General features: G+C 41.4%; 1 protein-coding gene across 3 annotated transcripts in view; it reads left to right on the top strand.

Moving 5' to 3' along the window:
* Nucleotides 1-19,139, top strand: part of jmjd1cb (jumonji domain containing 1Cb) — a 123,139-nt gene that overhangs the window by 87,276 nt on the left and 16,724 nt on the right. For 2 of the 3 annotated variants that reach the window (XM_056365518.1, XM_056365520.1), the window contains 11 exons: nucleotides 2,629-2,734; nucleotides 2,992-3,116; nucleotides 4,051-4,194; nucleotides 5,796-5,837; nucleotides 10,960-11,230; nucleotides 12,579-13,130; nucleotides 13,227-13,578; nucleotides 15,184-16,171; nucleotides 16,276-16,473; nucleotides 17,442-17,614; nucleotides 18,683-18,845. In XM_056365518.1, the coding sequence (XP_056221493.1) occupies nucleotides 2,629-2,734; nucleotides 2,992-3,116; nucleotides 4,051-4,194; nucleotides 5,796-5,837; nucleotides 10,960-11,230; nucleotides 12,579-13,130; nucleotides 13,227-13,578; nucleotides 15,184-16,171; nucleotides 16,276-16,473; nucleotides 17,442-17,614; nucleotides 18,683-18,845 (3,114 nt within the window). The remainder of the gene's footprint in view (nucleotides 1-2,628; nucleotides 2,735-2,991; nucleotides 3,117-4,050; nucleotides 4,195-5,795; nucleotides 5,838-10,959; nucleotides 11,231-12,578; nucleotides 13,131-13,226; nucleotides 13,579-15,183; nucleotides 16,172-16,275; nucleotides 16,474-17,441; nucleotides 17,615-18,682; nucleotides 18,846-19,139) is intronic. The other variant, XM_056365519.1, reaches the window with a different exon arrangement.

Raw genomic sequence — 19,139 nt, 5'->3', positions numbered from 1 at the left:
GTATGATACTGTGTGTCACTAATTTTGATGTGTAGATACTGAATCCTAAATATACGCCGTAGAGGTATATTAAAATCCTTTTTTAACGTGCAATGACAGCTTTTTCAGCTTTATTCTGAGGTGACTCTAGGGTTAGAAGTACCATTTAAAACCTAAATCACATCATACACATCAGGATACTCCTTTCTTTCATCACTCTTAGGCGGTGTTATTGATTTATGATTGGCATAAGAGTGGCAAGAAAAATAATGAAAGCTCCAAATTGTAAGAATGTATGAGAGACACGCTGACCTCTGTAGCACTGCATTCTAGTGTGCTATTTTTAGTGTGTATGCTGGTTTAAGTTGGAGCTGGACAAGGCTGGGGAAACTAGAGCACTGCAGCAGCAAGAGAGAGAGGCAGACAGACAGAGACAGGGAGAGAGGGAGAGAGAGACAGGAAGGTGAAATGAAAGACTCACTCTGTCTGCTCTGCTTCCTGCTGAGTCTCTGTCTCTCTTTGACTCCTGCAGCCCTAAATTATCGGGCTGCACTTGACTTTGTCCCTTCATGTCGTGGACTGTAGAGACAAATGTGAGGCATTCTATAAATTTGATTAAATATCTTTGTTAACTAGGTAGATAAACCTTTCTTTTGTTTGCTGTGGTGATTTTCTCAGTAGACAGTAATGCGAGTTGGTTAACTGAGATGAATGAGTGGCTGAACAAATCAAACTGGTAATATTTTCCAACTGTAGATTCTTTCTTTCCTCAGTAGTCAGTCTTAGCACTCACTTTCTCTCGAAGGCAGGAAGTTCCCACTCTTTCACTTCTCCCTCTACGCAGAGAAGGTCAACAGCTACTCTGTTTCCGCCCATCATTAGAATGCAGACAGACCACTGACCTCGTCCACTGCAGGAACAATGTCCTGCTGTGCAAATCTGTGCATTATTTGTGAAATATGAACCCTCCTACCTGCTATAATACTTCCTTACTAATACAGTGGTGATGTTTGGCTCAGTGTTTTATTCTGATGATTCACCTGTGATGCATCCATCACCTTGAAGGCTGCCCTAAAATAACCTCTTGAACCATGTGTGCACACACAAATACAGACACACACCAGGAAAGCTGAGTGTGCTACCAGTGTGGTGACAGTGGTTTCCTCTTCCTCATTCTGTCCTCTGTCAGTGTGCAGTGTATTGCTGCTTTGTGTGTGTTTGTTTTCGAAGTGAGGATATAGAATAGTTTCTAGTGCTGCTTTTCTTCCAATCTTTCACCCTGTCTTGCCTCCCTCACCCTGTGTGACCTGGAGTGTGAAACAAAGGCAAGTCTTTTCAAGGCTGATGGTTTGTCTGTGAGCTGTTGTGCATGTGTGTACAGTATGTAAGGCTTTATTTTTGTTTGGATCCATAGTGAACACCAACTGTGTTGTGTGTATTGATATCACTGTACCTCTCTAATGTATTTAAAGAACACGGGTCTCTCTGAGTAGATAGTAGCTGTTGGCACATTGATTTTACAGATCAGAATCAAAGATTTTAGTGTCTGTGTTTAAAGACCTTTCACTACTTATTGCTACCAGTTGCACAGCAGAAACTCAGCTTTTCACTGACGCTGCTACTCAGTACCGCAGGGTCTGCACCTGTTTCTAGTGGACTAGGTGTGCAAGTGTTCTTAAACTTGGTTGTAATGGAGCTATTTGTAAGTTTTGCTATTGCTTCAAAGCAACTGTTTGTTTACCAGTCCAGAGGAAACGTCGCGAGTTCAGCATCAAACTTCATTCCTTTACTCACCAACAGCAGAGAGAAACGCCAGTGTCAACTCTTGTCTCTATCACATCTTTTCCTCTATTGAAGTTAGCATGCTAACCAGCTAGCTGTGGCCTGTCTTGAAGGGGAACGTATTATAACCTTGTCTTGTAAACACAACTATGGCTGAAGCTCTTGTCGAGGGAACCACCGGCACCTGCTTCCAGCAAGAGACCAGCAGCAGAGAAAAGTTACAAATAGCTCCATCAAAATGCCTGATTATAATGCTTCATAATACATTTCCAGATTGTGTGTGATGATAGATTACACGTATCAATGTTGTTAAAATATTTTGACTGTTAATATTCTCGGGATGGTGATGAGCAGACGATCACCTGTTAGATTCTCACACTTGCAGAATAAATGTGGGTAGGGAAAGTGAAAGAGCAGCACTCGCCCCAACCTCATTAGCACCACTGAAGTAGTCTTGAGCAAAGCCCTGAACTGCCCAACGCCACTACTGCTTCTTACTCTCGGTGGCCAACTGATCAGACTGTGGTTGTACGGGTCAGCTTGAATGTGTGTAACTGTGTCATGGTTGCATTCCCCCAGTGTGTTGCTCTCAATGAAACTTCTCTAACTATATGATGTTGAAATAAAAGAAGTGGCAGAAAGAAATCTGAATTTTCATTCAGTGTCTTAAAACAGAAACAAAAGATATGTCAATTACAGTGCCACATTGTGTGTGCACAGTTTTAAGTGCTAACAGAGAGCAGAAAGGGTCAGGACAGATGTTTAACCAGCTGAGACGCAGCAGAATCAGGCTCTGTCCAGACGATTCATGAACAGCTTATTCAGATTTACCTCGTTTTACCTTGTGTATCTGTGTGTGTGTCTCAGGATGAGGTGGACAGTCAGAACCCAGTGTTAAGGGACAACCCTCAGCTCCATGAAGAAGTGAAGGGCTGGCTGAAAGACCAGAAGGTGCAGGAAATTTTCATGCAAGGTGAGTTTTTATTATTCTTTTTATGTTGTGAAATATAAGTTTGTAGATTGCATCATTATCACAGAGTATTGTGTAACATTGTAAAACATTATGGCTGTTGTTTATTTGTCAGAGTTTTTCTCAATACTATTAGTTCATCATGTTATGAGTCACCTCATTACTGTAAGTAGTTACGACAAGAGGAACCTGCACTAAAGTCATATACTTCATCTGTTGGAACATAACATTGTGACAGTACTGTTTCCTGTTGCTTCCAGGTCCCTATTCATTGAATGGCTACCGTGTACGTGTGTATAGACAAGACTCGGCCACCCAGTGGTTCACTGGCATCATTACACACCACGACCTCTTCAGTCGAAACATGGTCGTTATGAATGACCAGGTACACGCACGCACATACTCACACACAGTTTTCACCATATGTCTTTAAAATGTGTGGATACAGTTTATATGTTACTGTAGAGTAATATACTATTGTTTAATGAATAAATAAATAAATAATTAAGTTTAGCTGATATGGTGTTACTCACACTAAACTAAACAGGACAATTCAAATACATTTTTTATGTCTTCTAAGCAGTCTGAGGAAAAGTTATCGCCACCCGCGATGTCTATAGTTACCATAGTTACAGATGTTGTTGTTTATTACCAGGTTAGCAGAAAAGTCACTGTTTACCAGAATGACAATAAAGCTGCAGAATGACTTTCTCAGTGAGTCCAGATGTCAGCCCCAAACTTTCTGTTGTTCCCTCTGACTGGTGATTACTGCAGCTACTGGGTTCATTCCCCTGTTCACTGAAACACACAACTCAAACTAAAGATAAGATTAATGCAGTAATATTTCTGTAGTGAACCTCTAGAGCTGAAAGCCGACTTTGATCCTGTCATCATTATACTAATAGCCCTGGAATGTTATACTAAAATTAGCTTATATCTTTGGAAATGACAGTTTTCATGTTTTTCTTCTCATTTTTCAGTGGGATTGTAGATGAATTTAGTTGATACATTTGTTTCTTAACATTAGCTAACGTGCTCAATAGTGCAGCAGGTCAAAAGGCTTTTGGGTGATCGAGGGAACTAGTCAGGAGCTACACTGCATGATTCCACAGATACATAAAGGTCATTGAAGAAGACTTCGCATTAAAACAGTAATCAGTTTATTTTTAATAAAGCCTTTGGTTTTAATAATTTTTTTTGTTGCAGAAAAAAAGGTCTTCATTGAATATTTTATCATAGTTTTTGTAAAGGAAATTTACACAACTGAAAGGTTGCATTAGATCTAATACACAGAGTAAGTGAATCTGATATGTGTTCAGGTGCTAGAGCCTCAGAATGTGGATCCATCCATGGTCCAGATGACCTTTCTGGATGATGTGGTCCACTCCCTTCTGAAAGGAGAAAACATCGGCATCACCTCCAGACGAAGGTCACGATCCAGCCAGAACAACAACACTGCCCACGTGAGTACACACAAAACACACACAACGGCATATGTGCACAGCTGTTAAAAGCTTCCTAACATTAGCTGTCAGTGCTGCTGAAAAGGGTGAACACATTTTAAAATATTGACCTGTGTAACTGTCTGCAGAAGGTATCAATGTACTAAGCAAAAATGAAGCAAATTAAGTCTTAATAAGTCAGAATTAATTCTATTTGTGACCAATTAACCAAATAACCAAATAATATATACTGCTCCACTGCTTCACTCTGCATTAAACAAATAACAAGCCTCACTCACTAAGATGCTACCCATTGGAAATGGTAAAAAAAACTGAAAATCAATATGATGCAGTCAGTGTTGATCCTGTGGCCACAAATAAATCTGTGTATGGGAAACTAAAATGTAAAAATATTTTCGGTTGATTATGACATCGTGGCGGGCAGCACAGTCTAGGTAATTAATGGAAAACAGTCTCATACATGAAAGACAATGAAAAAACTGTCGCTTCATGTGCAGTCAATGCAGTTTGCATGACACGATACTGGCTGGAAGTAAGTTTAAGAGAATAAAACGCTGTCCTGAAATTCAAATTAATCCTCAAGTCAAGCAGAATTTCATGTTCCATCAACAATGAATGCAGGTTATTTCATTCTGTCATCAAACCACCGTCAGACGTCTGTCCAAAGAAGGATGAAGTGAACAAAACAATATACTAAATACAGTATATAGTAAAAGTGTGATTTTGTCCAGATGAGATCCATGTATCATTGACAGGTGATGGTCCCTTTATGTTGCTAAAGAAGAAGAGGACAAAGACAACACATGTCCAGTTTGGTGAAAATTAAGATTTATTTTAAAAAGACAAACACTCTGTTTCCCATTTTTCACATACAGACTTCAAATGGATTACATGTATTTAGGCCTGCACTTAATCTGCAGCTTATTCTGTTGAGTCATTAAAGTGTCAGAGACTGATGAACTACTCTGTTTGGTGGAGCTGAATGCAGCAGAACACAGCCTTTGTTGTTGTGTTTCTGTCAGTGCGGGTGGACAATGCTTGTTTCAATTTGTCAAGCACTCATCTACATTATGTGTGTTTATCTTGTTTGTTTCAGAGATATTGAACCACATAGCTTCCCAAATCGGTTATCATGCACTGTTCCAAACTAGGAGAATTTCATTGTGTCTTCAATCTATGAATTCTTTCTTATTACTGTTAGTCCCATGTCTGCTGTCTCATTGTTTCTGCTTTCACTCTGTTTCCCAATGGAGATAGCTTTAAAGTAAAAGTTGTTCCTATGTGCTTTTGATTTATCTTTACATTAAAAGTCAACACACACAGACATACACTGTTGTACTGGTTACCAATTGGCTCCTTTCATGTTACGGCGCTCTTCAATTTGGCAGATGTAGTGAGAACACTGTTTAGACTTTGGTTTTGTTTGGTCAAAAATGATGAGACGTCCTGTGTATGAAAGGAGCTCATTGGTGAACCGGTCTGTTGAAAGCTCAGCCAGTCATTTCTGGTCCCGCAGTCATTAACAAAATCTCTCCTTGTCCCACATTTTCTTTATATTCATTTCATTTTGTTATTTTCTTTTTCTTGTTAACACGTTAAAGATGGCAGGAGGGAGACCCGGCGGGACCACTGGCAACAATCAGGTACCCCCAACCCCCCACCCACCCCCACACCCACTTCACATTCACCTCATGCCCACCTCACACCAACCCCCAAACCCACTAACCCTCCATAACCATGTTTTCCACAATATTGTACAAATGAAGACAGAGTCAAACTGACGGACATAACCTGTGCTTGTTTTATCAGTAGTAGTAGTAAGACTAATTTATTTAACATTTTCAGCGTACCAGGCAGCTGATGATCCACCCACTGGTTTTCTTTGAGTGCCCAGCGCACAAACCCAAATCTGAGCACGTCCTCCCAGCTCACTGTTGATTTCCTGAAATGTAGCTGTGATTCAAAACATCAGTACTGAGCTTCAGGGTGACTTGGTGCACTGTAACAAAACTGGAAAACATACACCGATCAGCCATGACATTAAAACAGGTGACTGGTTTTAATGTTGTGGCGTTGTGTGTATTTTTTGACTGAGTCGAGCCATGAAGCCGTGGAAAATAATTCAAACTGCAAATTTAATTTAGTTTTAAATCAAATTACTAATGGTTCAGAATGAACTCTTAAAACAGATATACACAAATCAGCCACAACAATAAAACCAGTTCCGTGTTTTAATGTTATGGCTGATTGGTGTATTTTTAAACTCAGAGTGGCATGAGAGTGTCCACATCGACATGTCCATGAACCAGCAGGCTGAGCTGCCTCAGGTTCATCCGTCTTCACTGTGTCACTGCTTATTGGCAGGAAATCTCCACACAGGGAGATTACATAAGAGATTAATTCAGAGTTAAAAAAGAAAACCACAACTGCTTCAGACAGCAGGTGCTCCTTGAATATAGAATCAGCATTTTATTTCATCCACTTTGGTATCATTTGGTCATCAGTCACCAAAAGACATCATTAAATTCTCAAAGTCTATCTGTAACCCTTAGAGATTTGTGAACCCGTATCTGCAAAGTGCAGCCTTACAAGTTGATGACAAATGCAGAATCTTTTTGCCGATACAGCACTTGAATGAACACATGACATACGTTAGAAAATACTTAAAATGACCAATATCAGGCCAGTAGTAAAACAGTATACAATTCTTCAAGCACTTCTCATGTCTTCAGTATTTGTATAATTTACTCTTTCTCTGACCTGTGTATCTGTTTCACTTTGGTATAACATTTTCACTTTGACACATCTGTTTCTCTTAACATGTGTATCAAAAACTTTCCTAGTAGTCAACATAAAATAACTTTGTAACAGTTTGAAAAAAGATTTTGAGTATCATCAAATGAAAATCAGTCACAAAACAATACCAGTGTGTGCTCCTAGAACACAGTGTAAGGATGCACACTGTCGGCCACATGCTGCAGAGGAAAATACAAAGTGAAATATTAATTTTAAAGAGTAACTACGCCCCGGCCAAAACATCCTGCCCACATTGCTATCTATTTTTTACTGAATCCTCTGTCTCTTCCTCAGCCTGAGCAGTACAGCTTTCACAATGACAAAATGCTACATCACAGCTGGGTGTGGTCACAAGTTCACAAACCACACGGGACCACTCTAGGTGTGGAGATGGGTGTTGAGGTCAGCGCAGTGATCGTTTAGTGTAGTGTGGAGTTTCTCTTTGACTCCAAGCCCTGAGATCAAGTCCTGTTTGTAATGGAGGTAACACCCCATAGCCTGTCCATCTCCTTCAGTAGCCCAGTGCAAGATGAGCTCAGTGTAAAATGTGAGGATCACAAAGAGTTAAAGTGCTGCTCTGACTTTCATAAATAACTGGGATTTGACTGAGCGGATCAGAACTCATCTCACTGTGCTGGATATTCTAGGCTTTTAGAACAGCCAGTGATACATAACCCATTTGCCCAGGTACCAGTACCTACTACGCATTCTTTACCCCACTGTAATTTCCATCTGGGCATTAGCCAAGATCACACTCACAGGCTCATTTAAAAGTTCACCCTGCAAATTTTCAGCAGGCTTGAAAATGAGTGGCTTGTCCCAGACAGGCTCAGGAGCACAGGACAGTAATTTAACAGAGTGGCACGCTGACCTTCTGTCAGCAGGGAGCTGAGAAGTCTCCATAATAACCCTGCAGATGTTGTCCTCTACGTGTACTGAGAGCCTGGCCTAACTGTGTTCTTCCTTGTGATGCATCATCATCGAGCCCTGCATTACTTACCCCGGTTAACAGCATCGTACGAACATCAAAACACCTACTGTTGTGGGTGACCTGGTCGAGATTTGTACTTGACTTATCTGGGATATAGGAAGGCATAAATGTTATCAGAGGCATGGAAAGCTTACTCTGCCTGTATTAATAACAGATGTAATTATATAAATTTGTCTGTGAATTAAGTGGCTCAGGTTGGTGTTTCTGACTTATTTGGATTTGCAGGATCAGCATCAGTCAATCCCTTTCTCTTTAAAAAAAAAAAGATCCTGTCCATGCAGCAGCAGCATTTCCACAGTCTGCCATCGCTACTCTTACACCTCCTTTACTTCACTCATCTGGTCGCATTTTTGGAGAATATTCATGAGGAGGTTTCTTAAAATACAGATTGAATGTTTGTTTCCTCTAAATGATCTCATAGTTAATATGACTACAATATTTATATTATAAAGATTTAAATGTTTTTTTCTTGATTACGTGCAGCACAAATTACTACTGTACTTGTGCAACAGAAAGCTTGACATCTTTCTCTGTCCAGCTCCAGCAGATACAACTTAGCTCTATTGTAAAAGTGTAAAGTTCCACCTACACTAATAATCTAATACTGGTTCAGTTTTATTGCTTGGAGGCTAGATGAAAAAGGTTTTCCCTGGTGGCCTAAAATGTATTGCACCGACAAATTCTCTGCAACATTGTTGAAAACCAGCTTGAACTATGTTCACATACAAAATACAGTAACATGCCATAGGAACTCTTTTAGACTAAACAGATTACATTAACAATAGGAAGTGTTTTGTTGTTCTGTTAGTCACACAGTGCAGTCAGAAGGTGTCTGGATACTTTTCTTGTCTCTGTACAACAGATTGGAAATGAAACACTTAACATGAGGATATCTCCACTGTAGAGATCAGAAAGTAATTGGACAATTTATCAAATAATTTAAGTAAATAATGTGTAATATTTGGTGTGGGTTTTTTTTTCTTGGTCTCCAGCAGTGAAACACACTTCACTGGAGGTCAGGTGACTAACTTGGACGATGAAGAACATACCTTTAAAAAAACATTTGTGGTTGCTTTATTCTGAGGCTAAAATGTATGTATGAAATTGGTTGCATGACATACTTTCTCCAGCGTGAACGAGTAGAGTCAAAACAATGAAAAACATATCGTTGTCCGAAGACTTTCTGACTGCACTGTACATATCCACATTCAGTTTGTATTTCTAGTCAGTCATTTGTGTATGTAAAAGAATATCCAGTGTCCCTCACTCATTTGGTGTTGATGAATGTTTGGGTCATTCATACACAATTCAAATGGTATAATTTCTTTCTCCTTTTCTGAATTCTGTAGCGTTGCTGCCCCTAATAAGACAAACTGGTCAGAATTTTCATTTCATTTATCTGACCCAAACTTTGGATTGGCTGTCTCTAAAGAAAAATGTAGCTGAATAGTCGTAGAGAGTAAAGACCACTGCTGTGTAGGTTTCCAAAGCAGATTTATTCAGTGGCTCAAATGTGGATACAGTCACTGGAAGACTGATATGTTGATATATCTGATGTAATATCATCCAGCTGCCACTTACATACAACAAGGGGACAGAATACACATCCCAATATACACTCTGTAACCAGTTTATTAGGTCCACCTAACAAAACCTCATGCAGTGTAATGCAACAGTCCTGCATTAAATCCTCCCATCATGAAGGTTATAATGTTTGGTTTTTGTTGATGGGTTGATTCAACTGTACGGTCATTTGGGATGTAGTTTATGGTTCAGTTGAATGGCTGTGGGTTACACTGAATGTGTTTATAAGTCGTAGACAAAAATATCAGAAAAGCTCTCAGTACTGATGCCACAGCCTCTAACAGCAGAACATGTGCTATCTATGGTATTCATGCATTATTTCTGACTAGAGAGGAAGCTGATTTCATGTGAGCTGTTACAGAAAGATTTTCCCTCTGCAAGAGACACATGTTGTGGAAAAAGGTTATTGAATAGAAGGACTACCACATCTAAGGTTAAGTTTATTCGCATTCCTTTCAGTAAATATCACATCACTGGATATCAGCGATCAATAGGCAATGATGATTAAGGTGCCATTGCTGTGCTCAGTCATGGAGCCCTCAGGGTTCACGAGGTTTTGCAGTGATCATGTTATAAGTGAGGATGATCATATTTTAGAAGTTCACTGGAGACTTGAACAACTGGCACTGGGATTAATGTGAGTTCTGTTGTGAGAGGATGCAGTGTTTGTAGTGATGCTAGAAACAGCTTGTTGTGTGGAATGAACCTGAACTCCTATTGATATCGATGGACATGTCAGTAACCTTTTAATAGTTATTATTTAGTGTTTGTCTTCATTACCTCAGCAGTATACTGTAGGATGGTTGTGTACCTTGTTTTTCGATCCAGCTGTCACCAGTGCCCAAGGGTGAGCTTTAGTGAGGATAATTTTTTAGTCTAATTTTGGCCTATAAAAACAGAATCTACAGTATCTACAGCATGTAGCTCACTGTTATATGTTTATTGTGAATTGATTCCAATTTTCAATATGGTGACATTACAGCAGGACATCAATAATATAATACAAGTCACCAGCAGCACTAAATGCAGCCTCCAAAATTATCTTAAAGTTGAATCAACACAGCTCATAAACAGTATCAACACAAACCAAGCATTAAAATCTCCATGAAGGTTGGGGTTTTTGTGGGACTGTTGGATTTGGCTGGATTAGTTTCAGACTGGAGGATCTAATAAACTGGGTGTGGTTTAAATCCAATATACCACCAGTTTAACTGTAAGATTCACGATTCACAATGATAGTTGATTTACTGCAGGGTGGTCATGTTAGGTTGCATGAGATTGTAGAGGTGTACCTAATAATCTGATAACTGAGTGTAACACCACTATAATATTTGTTATTGTCATCACTGTGTTTGTCTGCATGTTCTGACCTTTGACTTTTCTTATACTTACAGAGTCATTACACGCGAGCCCAAGCCAACAGCCCCCGCCCCATCATGACTTCATCAGGCCCCAACCCAAAAGGTTCCCAGGGGACGCTGGCCTCCCAGCAGCACAGCCAATTGCAGCAAAGCCAGCAACCAGCCAGCCAATCACACCACTCACCCAGCAGCAGTGGACGGGAGCAGAGAGAACAGCGCAACTCTCGCTCATCCAGGAGGAAAGGATCAGACAGCAGCGTTCCAGAGGAAGACAAGGACAGGAGAGAGGAGAGCACAGGGAGAGGTGAGGACAGTCACCTTCAAACCCTGCTGGAAAGGTTCTGTATTCAGCACTGACATTTTAGGGATTTCTTCTGCTCTTCTTTTTCCAATACAGTATTGTATTTGACTGGAATGTTTACTGTTTATTAATTAATGACATTTAGAACATTGATTTCTTTTATATGTTCATGGTTGTTTTCCAGTTAGATGTTGCTCTCTAGCTGGCGTGGGTTCTACCCCCCCCACCGCAAACCTCATGGATAAGCAGTACAGCTAATGGGTGGTTGGATGGATGTTGCTCTCCATTGTCAAGTTTCTTTACTGCCACCAGCAGTGTGTCACAGTCGGTGCTAATATAAACATTATGGTTAATTGTTACAGAGGAAAGTTTCTTTCACCACAGAGAGGATCTTTGGCTGAGCACAAACAGCAGCTTGTAGAGAAAACATCAACAGAAAACAGCATTTCACTTTGTTTCATTTTGGCCTGTTGGGAATTAACTTATGGCAGGTGATGTAATATGCTGCCATTTATCATTTTAACCACCAAAATGCCAAGGCTAACACTGGCTGAAAATAAGAAGCCTGCTAGTGGATTGTTTTATTGGCAAAGAACAAGGAGACGCAAAAGATCTGGTTAACCGTGGACCTTAGTGAATTAAGGTATTTTATCAACCTCAAACTAGAACTAAGCTGGTTATACACCCTGCTACATAAATTTCATATGAATACAGAAAAGTGTCAGAAATAAGGCAGTGAACTGTCTTTGATTGTGCTGTAGTGATCAGTGCATCACAGGCAATAACAAGGATTTGTGAAATGTCCACAGAGCAAATCAACAGTAAAGAAGTGGCCATCATTTGGTTTTGTGTCTTTATCTTTTATCCTGATTTTACTGTGTAGAGTTGAGCGGTTTCATGCCACTGCTGCATTACATTGCACTTTGCTAGTTCTCAATTATCACAGGAAGAAATGGAAGTTTCCACAAGGCAATGATCTACATAATACCCAGGAGAAGAGAGCTAAATACAGGAAGCCATTTGAATGATGCCAGGCTGTTCTCACAGAAGAGATTCAATTGAGATGCAGAAACTTAAATTCACAATCTTGGATTTGAAAATATATCAGTTTATCCCCATTAATGGTTGTACACACCACAGCCTCCAGATATGATTCATAGGGATTTGTAGTGATCTAGGTTCTCTGATTCACTCTTTCAAACACAAAATAATCATCACTGTTTTGCCAAAATTACTCTCTGGAGTAAATTTTTATTTCTGATAGTCAGTATAGTAGAGACTACTGCAGAGTAAAAAACAGCTACAAGCAACAGGATTCAAGAAAACAAACCGTTTCTGTTCATTTTTCCAGACTCCAAGTCCAAGGTGAAGCAGGCGGTGAACAAACGTAGAAAGGGTGAGGAAGATGAGAAGAAGGCAGGATTAAAGAGGCTGAAGACTGACATGACGTCTGATCTGTCAGAGAGCAGTGACTCAGAAAACCCACACAACAAGAGGACTGCCCACTCCTCGTGCTCCTCTTCCTCCTCATCGTCCTCGTCATCCTCCTCCTCCTCCTCTTCCTCCTCCTCAGAGCCCAACTCTGAGAACGAACTTAAGACTCGCACCAGTGATGTAAAACCAAGTGGCGTTTCCAAAATGGAGGAAGACGAGAAGCCGCTAATACAGGGTGCCAAAATGAACAGTTCCTCATCTCTCATTGGTCGGCTGTCCCCATGGGTGGAGCTTCAAGCAGCAGAGGAGAGCAAGAAGGGTGTGGTTAAGGAAACGGGCAAAATGATAATGAAGGAGGTAGAGGAATTGGTCGCAGTAACACAGATCACCCAGTCTCCACGGCAACAGTCTCTGATTCCTGACACCATCCAGGGCAGCATTATGGAGAGCAGCAAGAACACTGTGAAAGGTACAGTCAGCTGATGCATGGCAACTATCATGAATATGACAAGTATGAGCAGAGTTAACATTCTTATTGTATTTTCTATTTTTTTTTCTTTTTTAGCATCTTCTCGATCCCAGACCCCGCTGTCATCCCACCTCCATGGCAGTGGTGTGATCGACATCACAGATGACGCCCAGGCCACAGTGCACCGCGAGAGTTCAGAGGCAGTGTCGGCTCTGCTCGCCTCCCAGAAGGCTGAGTCCACTGCCCTCTCACCTTATCTTCCCCTCAACCCCTCCCCCGTCTCCTCACCTCCCATTCCACCCTCTCCCTCACCATCAGAGGGAGGCCGCAGGACAGATATTGAGCCTCCCATGCATCAGCAGCAGCAGCAAGGCATAATAGGAGTTGGTGTGACAGCAGCCAGGAGCTCAGGCAGCAAGATTGAGTTTGCTCCCTCTGAGGTCATCAGGTGAGAGCAGAAGTCTTCAATTCAAAGAACTTAATTCGTCCTCAGTGGATCAATGTAAAAAGTGTGTATGTCTTAAAGACAGCTTCTGAATATTACAACTAAAGCTGCTTCTTGAATGTGGTGAGTGGCTGGCAAATGTGTTTTTTAAATAGACCATGGGGTCACCAAAAGATCTCAGTCTCTGTAACAGATGATGAGTCTGTTACAGAGACTGGAGGTCTTTTATTATTGATTGTCTTTAATAAGATACAGTATGTTACTCAGGGAAATCAGGGTTATGCAGGTAATTGGAGAACATGTTAAAGCCCCTTTGAGACAGGCCCTTTAGGTTCATTTGAAGACAATTAAACATGTCAGCCTCTTGTATAGATAAGCAGCCTGATGACTCTTAGATAGAAGTCACGACAACCATGTCTTTCAGTCAGACCTGTAAAAACTGTTTTCCCCTCCTGTGCACCTGGAGCTGAAGTCTCATACAATAACAATGTGACCAACAGTCTCTGCTTGTATTTCTAATGTTCATCCATGCAACTGTGGATGAATAAATTAATGTTCAAGAAAACAGTTCATGCATCCAGCATGTGAGCAATCAGGAATTAAACTAATTAAAGTTCCACCTTAACGTGCTTGTATGTACAAGATATTATAAAACAGGCAGCAGAATTTGCTTTCTAATTACATGAAATGATGGAACTGATGTGAATATGTATCAGTGGATTGACCGTGTCCAGCAGCGATGCTTATTAAGGCAAAATAAGTTTTAAACTCGGTCCTGACTGATGCATCCTGAGAACAGAGAGAGAGAGAGTGAAAACAGAAAACACTCTTGATTTTGGTGACAGTGCAGTGAAGACTCCTCACACAGTAGTGAGAGTGCTGTTCTTCCTTTCTTGGACTGATACATGTCTCCAAACTGAGAGGGACTGTGTGTAGTTTAAATAGGTGGCACAGCAGCAGTAACTTCATTCATTATGTAAATCTTCTGGTGTTGGATTGTACTCTAACTGTAACCTCATTAACGCAAATCCTTTAATGCACAGCAAAAGGATCAGCCGATACACACAGATACACACAGTGAATCAGTGAGTGCTGCACAATCAAAGCTGTTGGTTTTTTCAGTTTTGCTCCTTGAATGCAACATTATTTGCAGTTTTTGCATTACTGCAAGTAAATAAAATAAAGCAAAAGATAATAATGAGCCTGATGATGAAAACAATATTCATTGTGACCCTGTAAGTTACTGCAGATGTGTAGTTGCATCAATGCACACGTATGCATATTTCAACAGGAATGTCAGTGTTTCATGAACCATAAAATCAGTGAAAAAAAAAAAAGGGCCATCTGCCACTGCCAGTGTATTTGGCTGTAGGTCTATACATTCTTGGTGTTTTATTATTATCTTTTCAGACTTTGAGGTGCTTCATCGAAGTGAACTTTTTTTTCATTGTGAATTCACTAAAGTTGCTCATCAAAAGAGGCAGTGATGGGGTAAAATCATATCACTTTTTATTTATTATTTTTGCCAATTGAAATTAGTAATTTAAGATAATCCTGAATATAATCCTGTACATATTAAAATACCAGTTCTTCTGTGCTTTTTTTCAGGCCTGTCGCATCAATGGCTGATAACGTCGTGCTGGTGGAGAAGGAGAAAACCGTTCTTCCTCATCATCATCTTCATCATCATCATCAACAGCAGCAGCATCATCAGCCACACACACAACAACAGCAACACTACACATCTCTCCACCCCGGCATTAAGAGCCCGTCTTTATCTGAAGAGACGAGAAAACATCCACAACAACAACTGCCCCCCCATAAGATGAACACAGTCCTCCCACCTGACTTAGCCAAATCCAAAATGAGCCCCAGCCCAAACCCCAACCAACCTCAGCTCGACTCCCTGAAACAGAAACCCCAGCACCCCAACAACTCTCAGAGCCACCCCTACCCCAACACACACCCAAATGAATTTCTCAAAGCTAAGTCCCAGCCAGGCCTGCTGGACATCTCCAAACCCAAACCCAACACCTCCCCAGAGGTCTCTAAACATAAAATACCAAGGTACTCTGATACCTCGCCCCCTCCGACTGGCCGTTTGTCTGCTAAAATAGAAACAGTAGAATCTGTGCGGTCCGGTTTTAAGCCGGTGCCGGCGCGGCCTGAGGCGGTTGGAGGCGGTGCGAGCGGCAGCACCAAGAGCCCCCTGATAATCGATAAGAACGAAACCTTCACTGTTTACAGGGACCCAGCACTGGTCCGCTCCGACACAGAGAACTCTGCTGCAGCCACCGTCTCTTCCAACCACGTGGCAGCCTATCTCCACCCCCACCTGCACACCCTGCACTCCCCGTCCCCCCACTCCCCCTGCCTCACCCCTGCATCCCACCCACACGCCACCTCCCACCTCCTCGCCGCTCCTCACGCCTCTGCCCTACCTCATCCGCACCTTTTACCCCCTGGGGTGCTCCCAGCTATGCCTCCTCCCACAGCATCTCTCCTCGGGGGACACCCTCGGCTTGACTCCCCTGGCGGGTTGGGCCACCTCGGCCTACCTCACCCAGCAGCCGCACACCAGCAGCAGTTTCTACAGGTCTGACTCCAGATACCTACACACCATTTAAAGCTGCACTAGGATGGATTGTTATGTAAAACATCGTGTCAAAAAGCTAAAGTAAAAAATGTTTTTGTTTTCAGGGTCAGGGCCCCCCTCCACCCCCTCTACTAACCCAGGCTCACAGCGGGGCAGCGGGGCTGGGCCTGTACCCAATTCTCTGGCAGTACCCCAATGGTACACCAACCTCCTACCCCCCAGGACTCAACCTTCCCCCCACAGCTAAGTGGGTCCACCCTGAAAATCCTGTCACCGTGAATTCTGAGGCATCTCTCAGGAGGGTAGGTGTTTCTTATAGTCTCGTAAAAATTAATTGTTATGCCCTCTCAATGGTTTTTGACATGAACGCTGGATGTGATAACATTTGACACTAATGTACCAACTTAGTAAAAGTTAACTAAAAATTTTTGCATGCTGCCGCAAAGGAAGTGATGAGGACGCACGCGAACTTCAACAGACTGCAGTCCCACATTCTGTCCTTCTGACCATTTTGCCAAACTATTACAATAGAGCGTCTATGTGCTCAGTCAGCAAATACCAACACAAACAGTGGCTGTCTTTAGTCAGAACGTTTGAAGATGGTACATTGGAACAGAATTAACTGAATCTGTGGCTCAAACAATTTTAGTTTGAAATATTTAATAAAACTGACTTTTACATTAATATAGGGCTTCGACTCATAAATCTTAAAAGGCCTCTATTTCGTCAAAATACACAGAGGTTGTTCTTTTCTGTTAACTGTCTATGGAGGAAATCTTACATGACATTACTACACTGCACTCAAAGAGTTAAACTGGTCTGTACTCCCATTAGGACTGTCCTTTTTATTGATTGGGAAGTAGAGTTGCCTGTATAAGCATGTATTTGTTATGTATTACGCAGAAGTGTAGTAACAGCTGAAACGAGTTAATGCACAGCTATGTGTGTGTGTGTGTGTGTGTGTGTGTGTGTGTGTGTGTGTGTGTGTGTGTGTGTGTGTGTGTGTGTGTGCGTGAATGCGTGTGTGTTAGATCACTGATAAGGATGTGCTTGTGTCTTTATCTGAAAATAATTCACACCATCCAGCGGGTTAGAGCTGAGTCTCCATAGTTTAAAACAATGTTGTTGAATGAGCGTATAGGTGTAATTTATCATGATAGTATCTTTACTGTGTGTGTTTGCACTTACTACATACCTGTCTCTAGTTGTCCTATTCAGATTTATTATTTTAATGATGTTGTATTTGTGTGTGTGTGTGTTGTGTGTGTAGAACACAGCCAGTCCATGGCTGCACCAGGCTGCTGGTAACGCTGGTGAGGGTCTGGGTTTGCTGAGCCACGTCCCTGTTCGGCCAGCAAGCGCCGACGCCCACCGTCCCCCTGTCAAGATCAACACACACACAAGCCCTCCACTGTCAAAGACCAGCATGGATGTTCATAAAGAGTGAGTCAGAAATGGCTTAAACTAAAAAAGTACCATCAGTCTACAACAAAACAAGTGTGAAATAAGTAAATTCCTAGATGAAGTCAAGAGGAATTTAAAAGAGGACTATTGAACATGTGTATGGGTATTATTTCACACATTTCTAACATTAGATAATGTTCAGTCCAGCTGGAGCTGGTCAGTGAAGCTCTCCAGTGTGCAGAGAGTCACAGACTCAGTGGGAGCATGAGGCATTCCCTCAGTCTGTAGTTAAATTAGAGAGAGAGTTGGACTGAAAGAAACTCCACAGGAGAAAGACGGGCCACAGAATATTTGCTTTGGACATTTGAGCAGCCTGCCCTTCCCATTGTGAAGCATGATGTGTTCAGAGAGCTAAGTTAGTCCAGAGAGGCAGATGAGCAACGCCAGGTCAGTCAGATGAAATGAAGTGGCACTAATCCAATATAAAAGCGGTTCAGACAGAATGCTGTTCATTCAGCAGCCTGTGCTCTCCTTATGTAACCACCGGCCATTATTTAGACGCCACTGAATACACAAACACACAAACACACAGCATCACTGAGGAAACATCACAGATCGCTTGTCTCTCTCATTAGCCTAGTTATGTCATGTTTGTTAAAACTGGCAGTAATACCACAATCCCCTGCAGATGGTCTAAACCTGCCTGTTACCCAGCTGAATGTAGACTTTCATGCATCCACAATAATGTTTCACATACTTGTGTTTTTTTAGTAATTAGTTTGTTTATTTTATGAATAATAATCAATGTGTTTTATTTAGATTAATTGTAGTGTGCTGCTAAAATTGAGAGTTTTGTTTTAACTGTTGAAGTGATCTTCAGCTGATCTGCAGGGCTCTATTTGCTGCTTCACAGTTTGTGCAATTTAAAAAATTTTGACATGATTCAGTTTTATGGGATGTAGCAAAATAAATTAGTTTTATTCATTAATAAAATGTTTTTAGCATAACAAGAAAGACAAGAATGAAAAGCATGAACAAACCAAAGCAGAATAGCTTTTTAGAAAAAAAACAAATCTTGTCTTAAATATTGGACTTGTCTGTATGCAGAGATGTGGATAAGAAAGGCTTTGTGGACACGATCAGGACTCTGACGTTGGCCCAGCTGAAACAGGAGCAGACGGACAGGAGTCGCACCCCCACAGGGAAGGACGTCCACTTACACCGCCTCTACCTGGACCCCCTCACCAAGGCTCGCCTGGCAAACACACAGGTACACTGCACTTCAATATTATTATGAGCATCATCATTGTCTTTATCAGTCAGGGTAGTAGTTATACACAACATGTTTGAATGTGATAATTAGGTATGTGAATTCAGTGTTTCCTCTAGGATTTTTTTCAGCAGTGGGGGCATGCTATCTGGGGGGGGGGGGGGGGGGTAAGAGTCAGTGGCAAAGTGTGTGTGTGTGGGGGGGGGGTAGAGTCAAAGTTTGCACCCAGGCTCATCTCTCCAGCCTTATATAATTTACACTCACATCTGATTACAAGTGTGAACATTAAAATAC

Source organism: Seriola aureovittata, chromosome 21, assembly GCF_021018895.1.
Source record: "Seriola aureovittata isolate HTS-2021-v1 ecotype China chromosome 21, ASM2101889v1, whole genome shotgun sequence".
NCBI classification, from domain to species: Eukaryota; Metazoa; Chordata; class Actinopteri; order Carangiformes; family Carangidae; genus Seriola; species Seriola aureovittata.
This window is presented reverse-complemented; position numbering and strand designations above follow the sequence as displayed.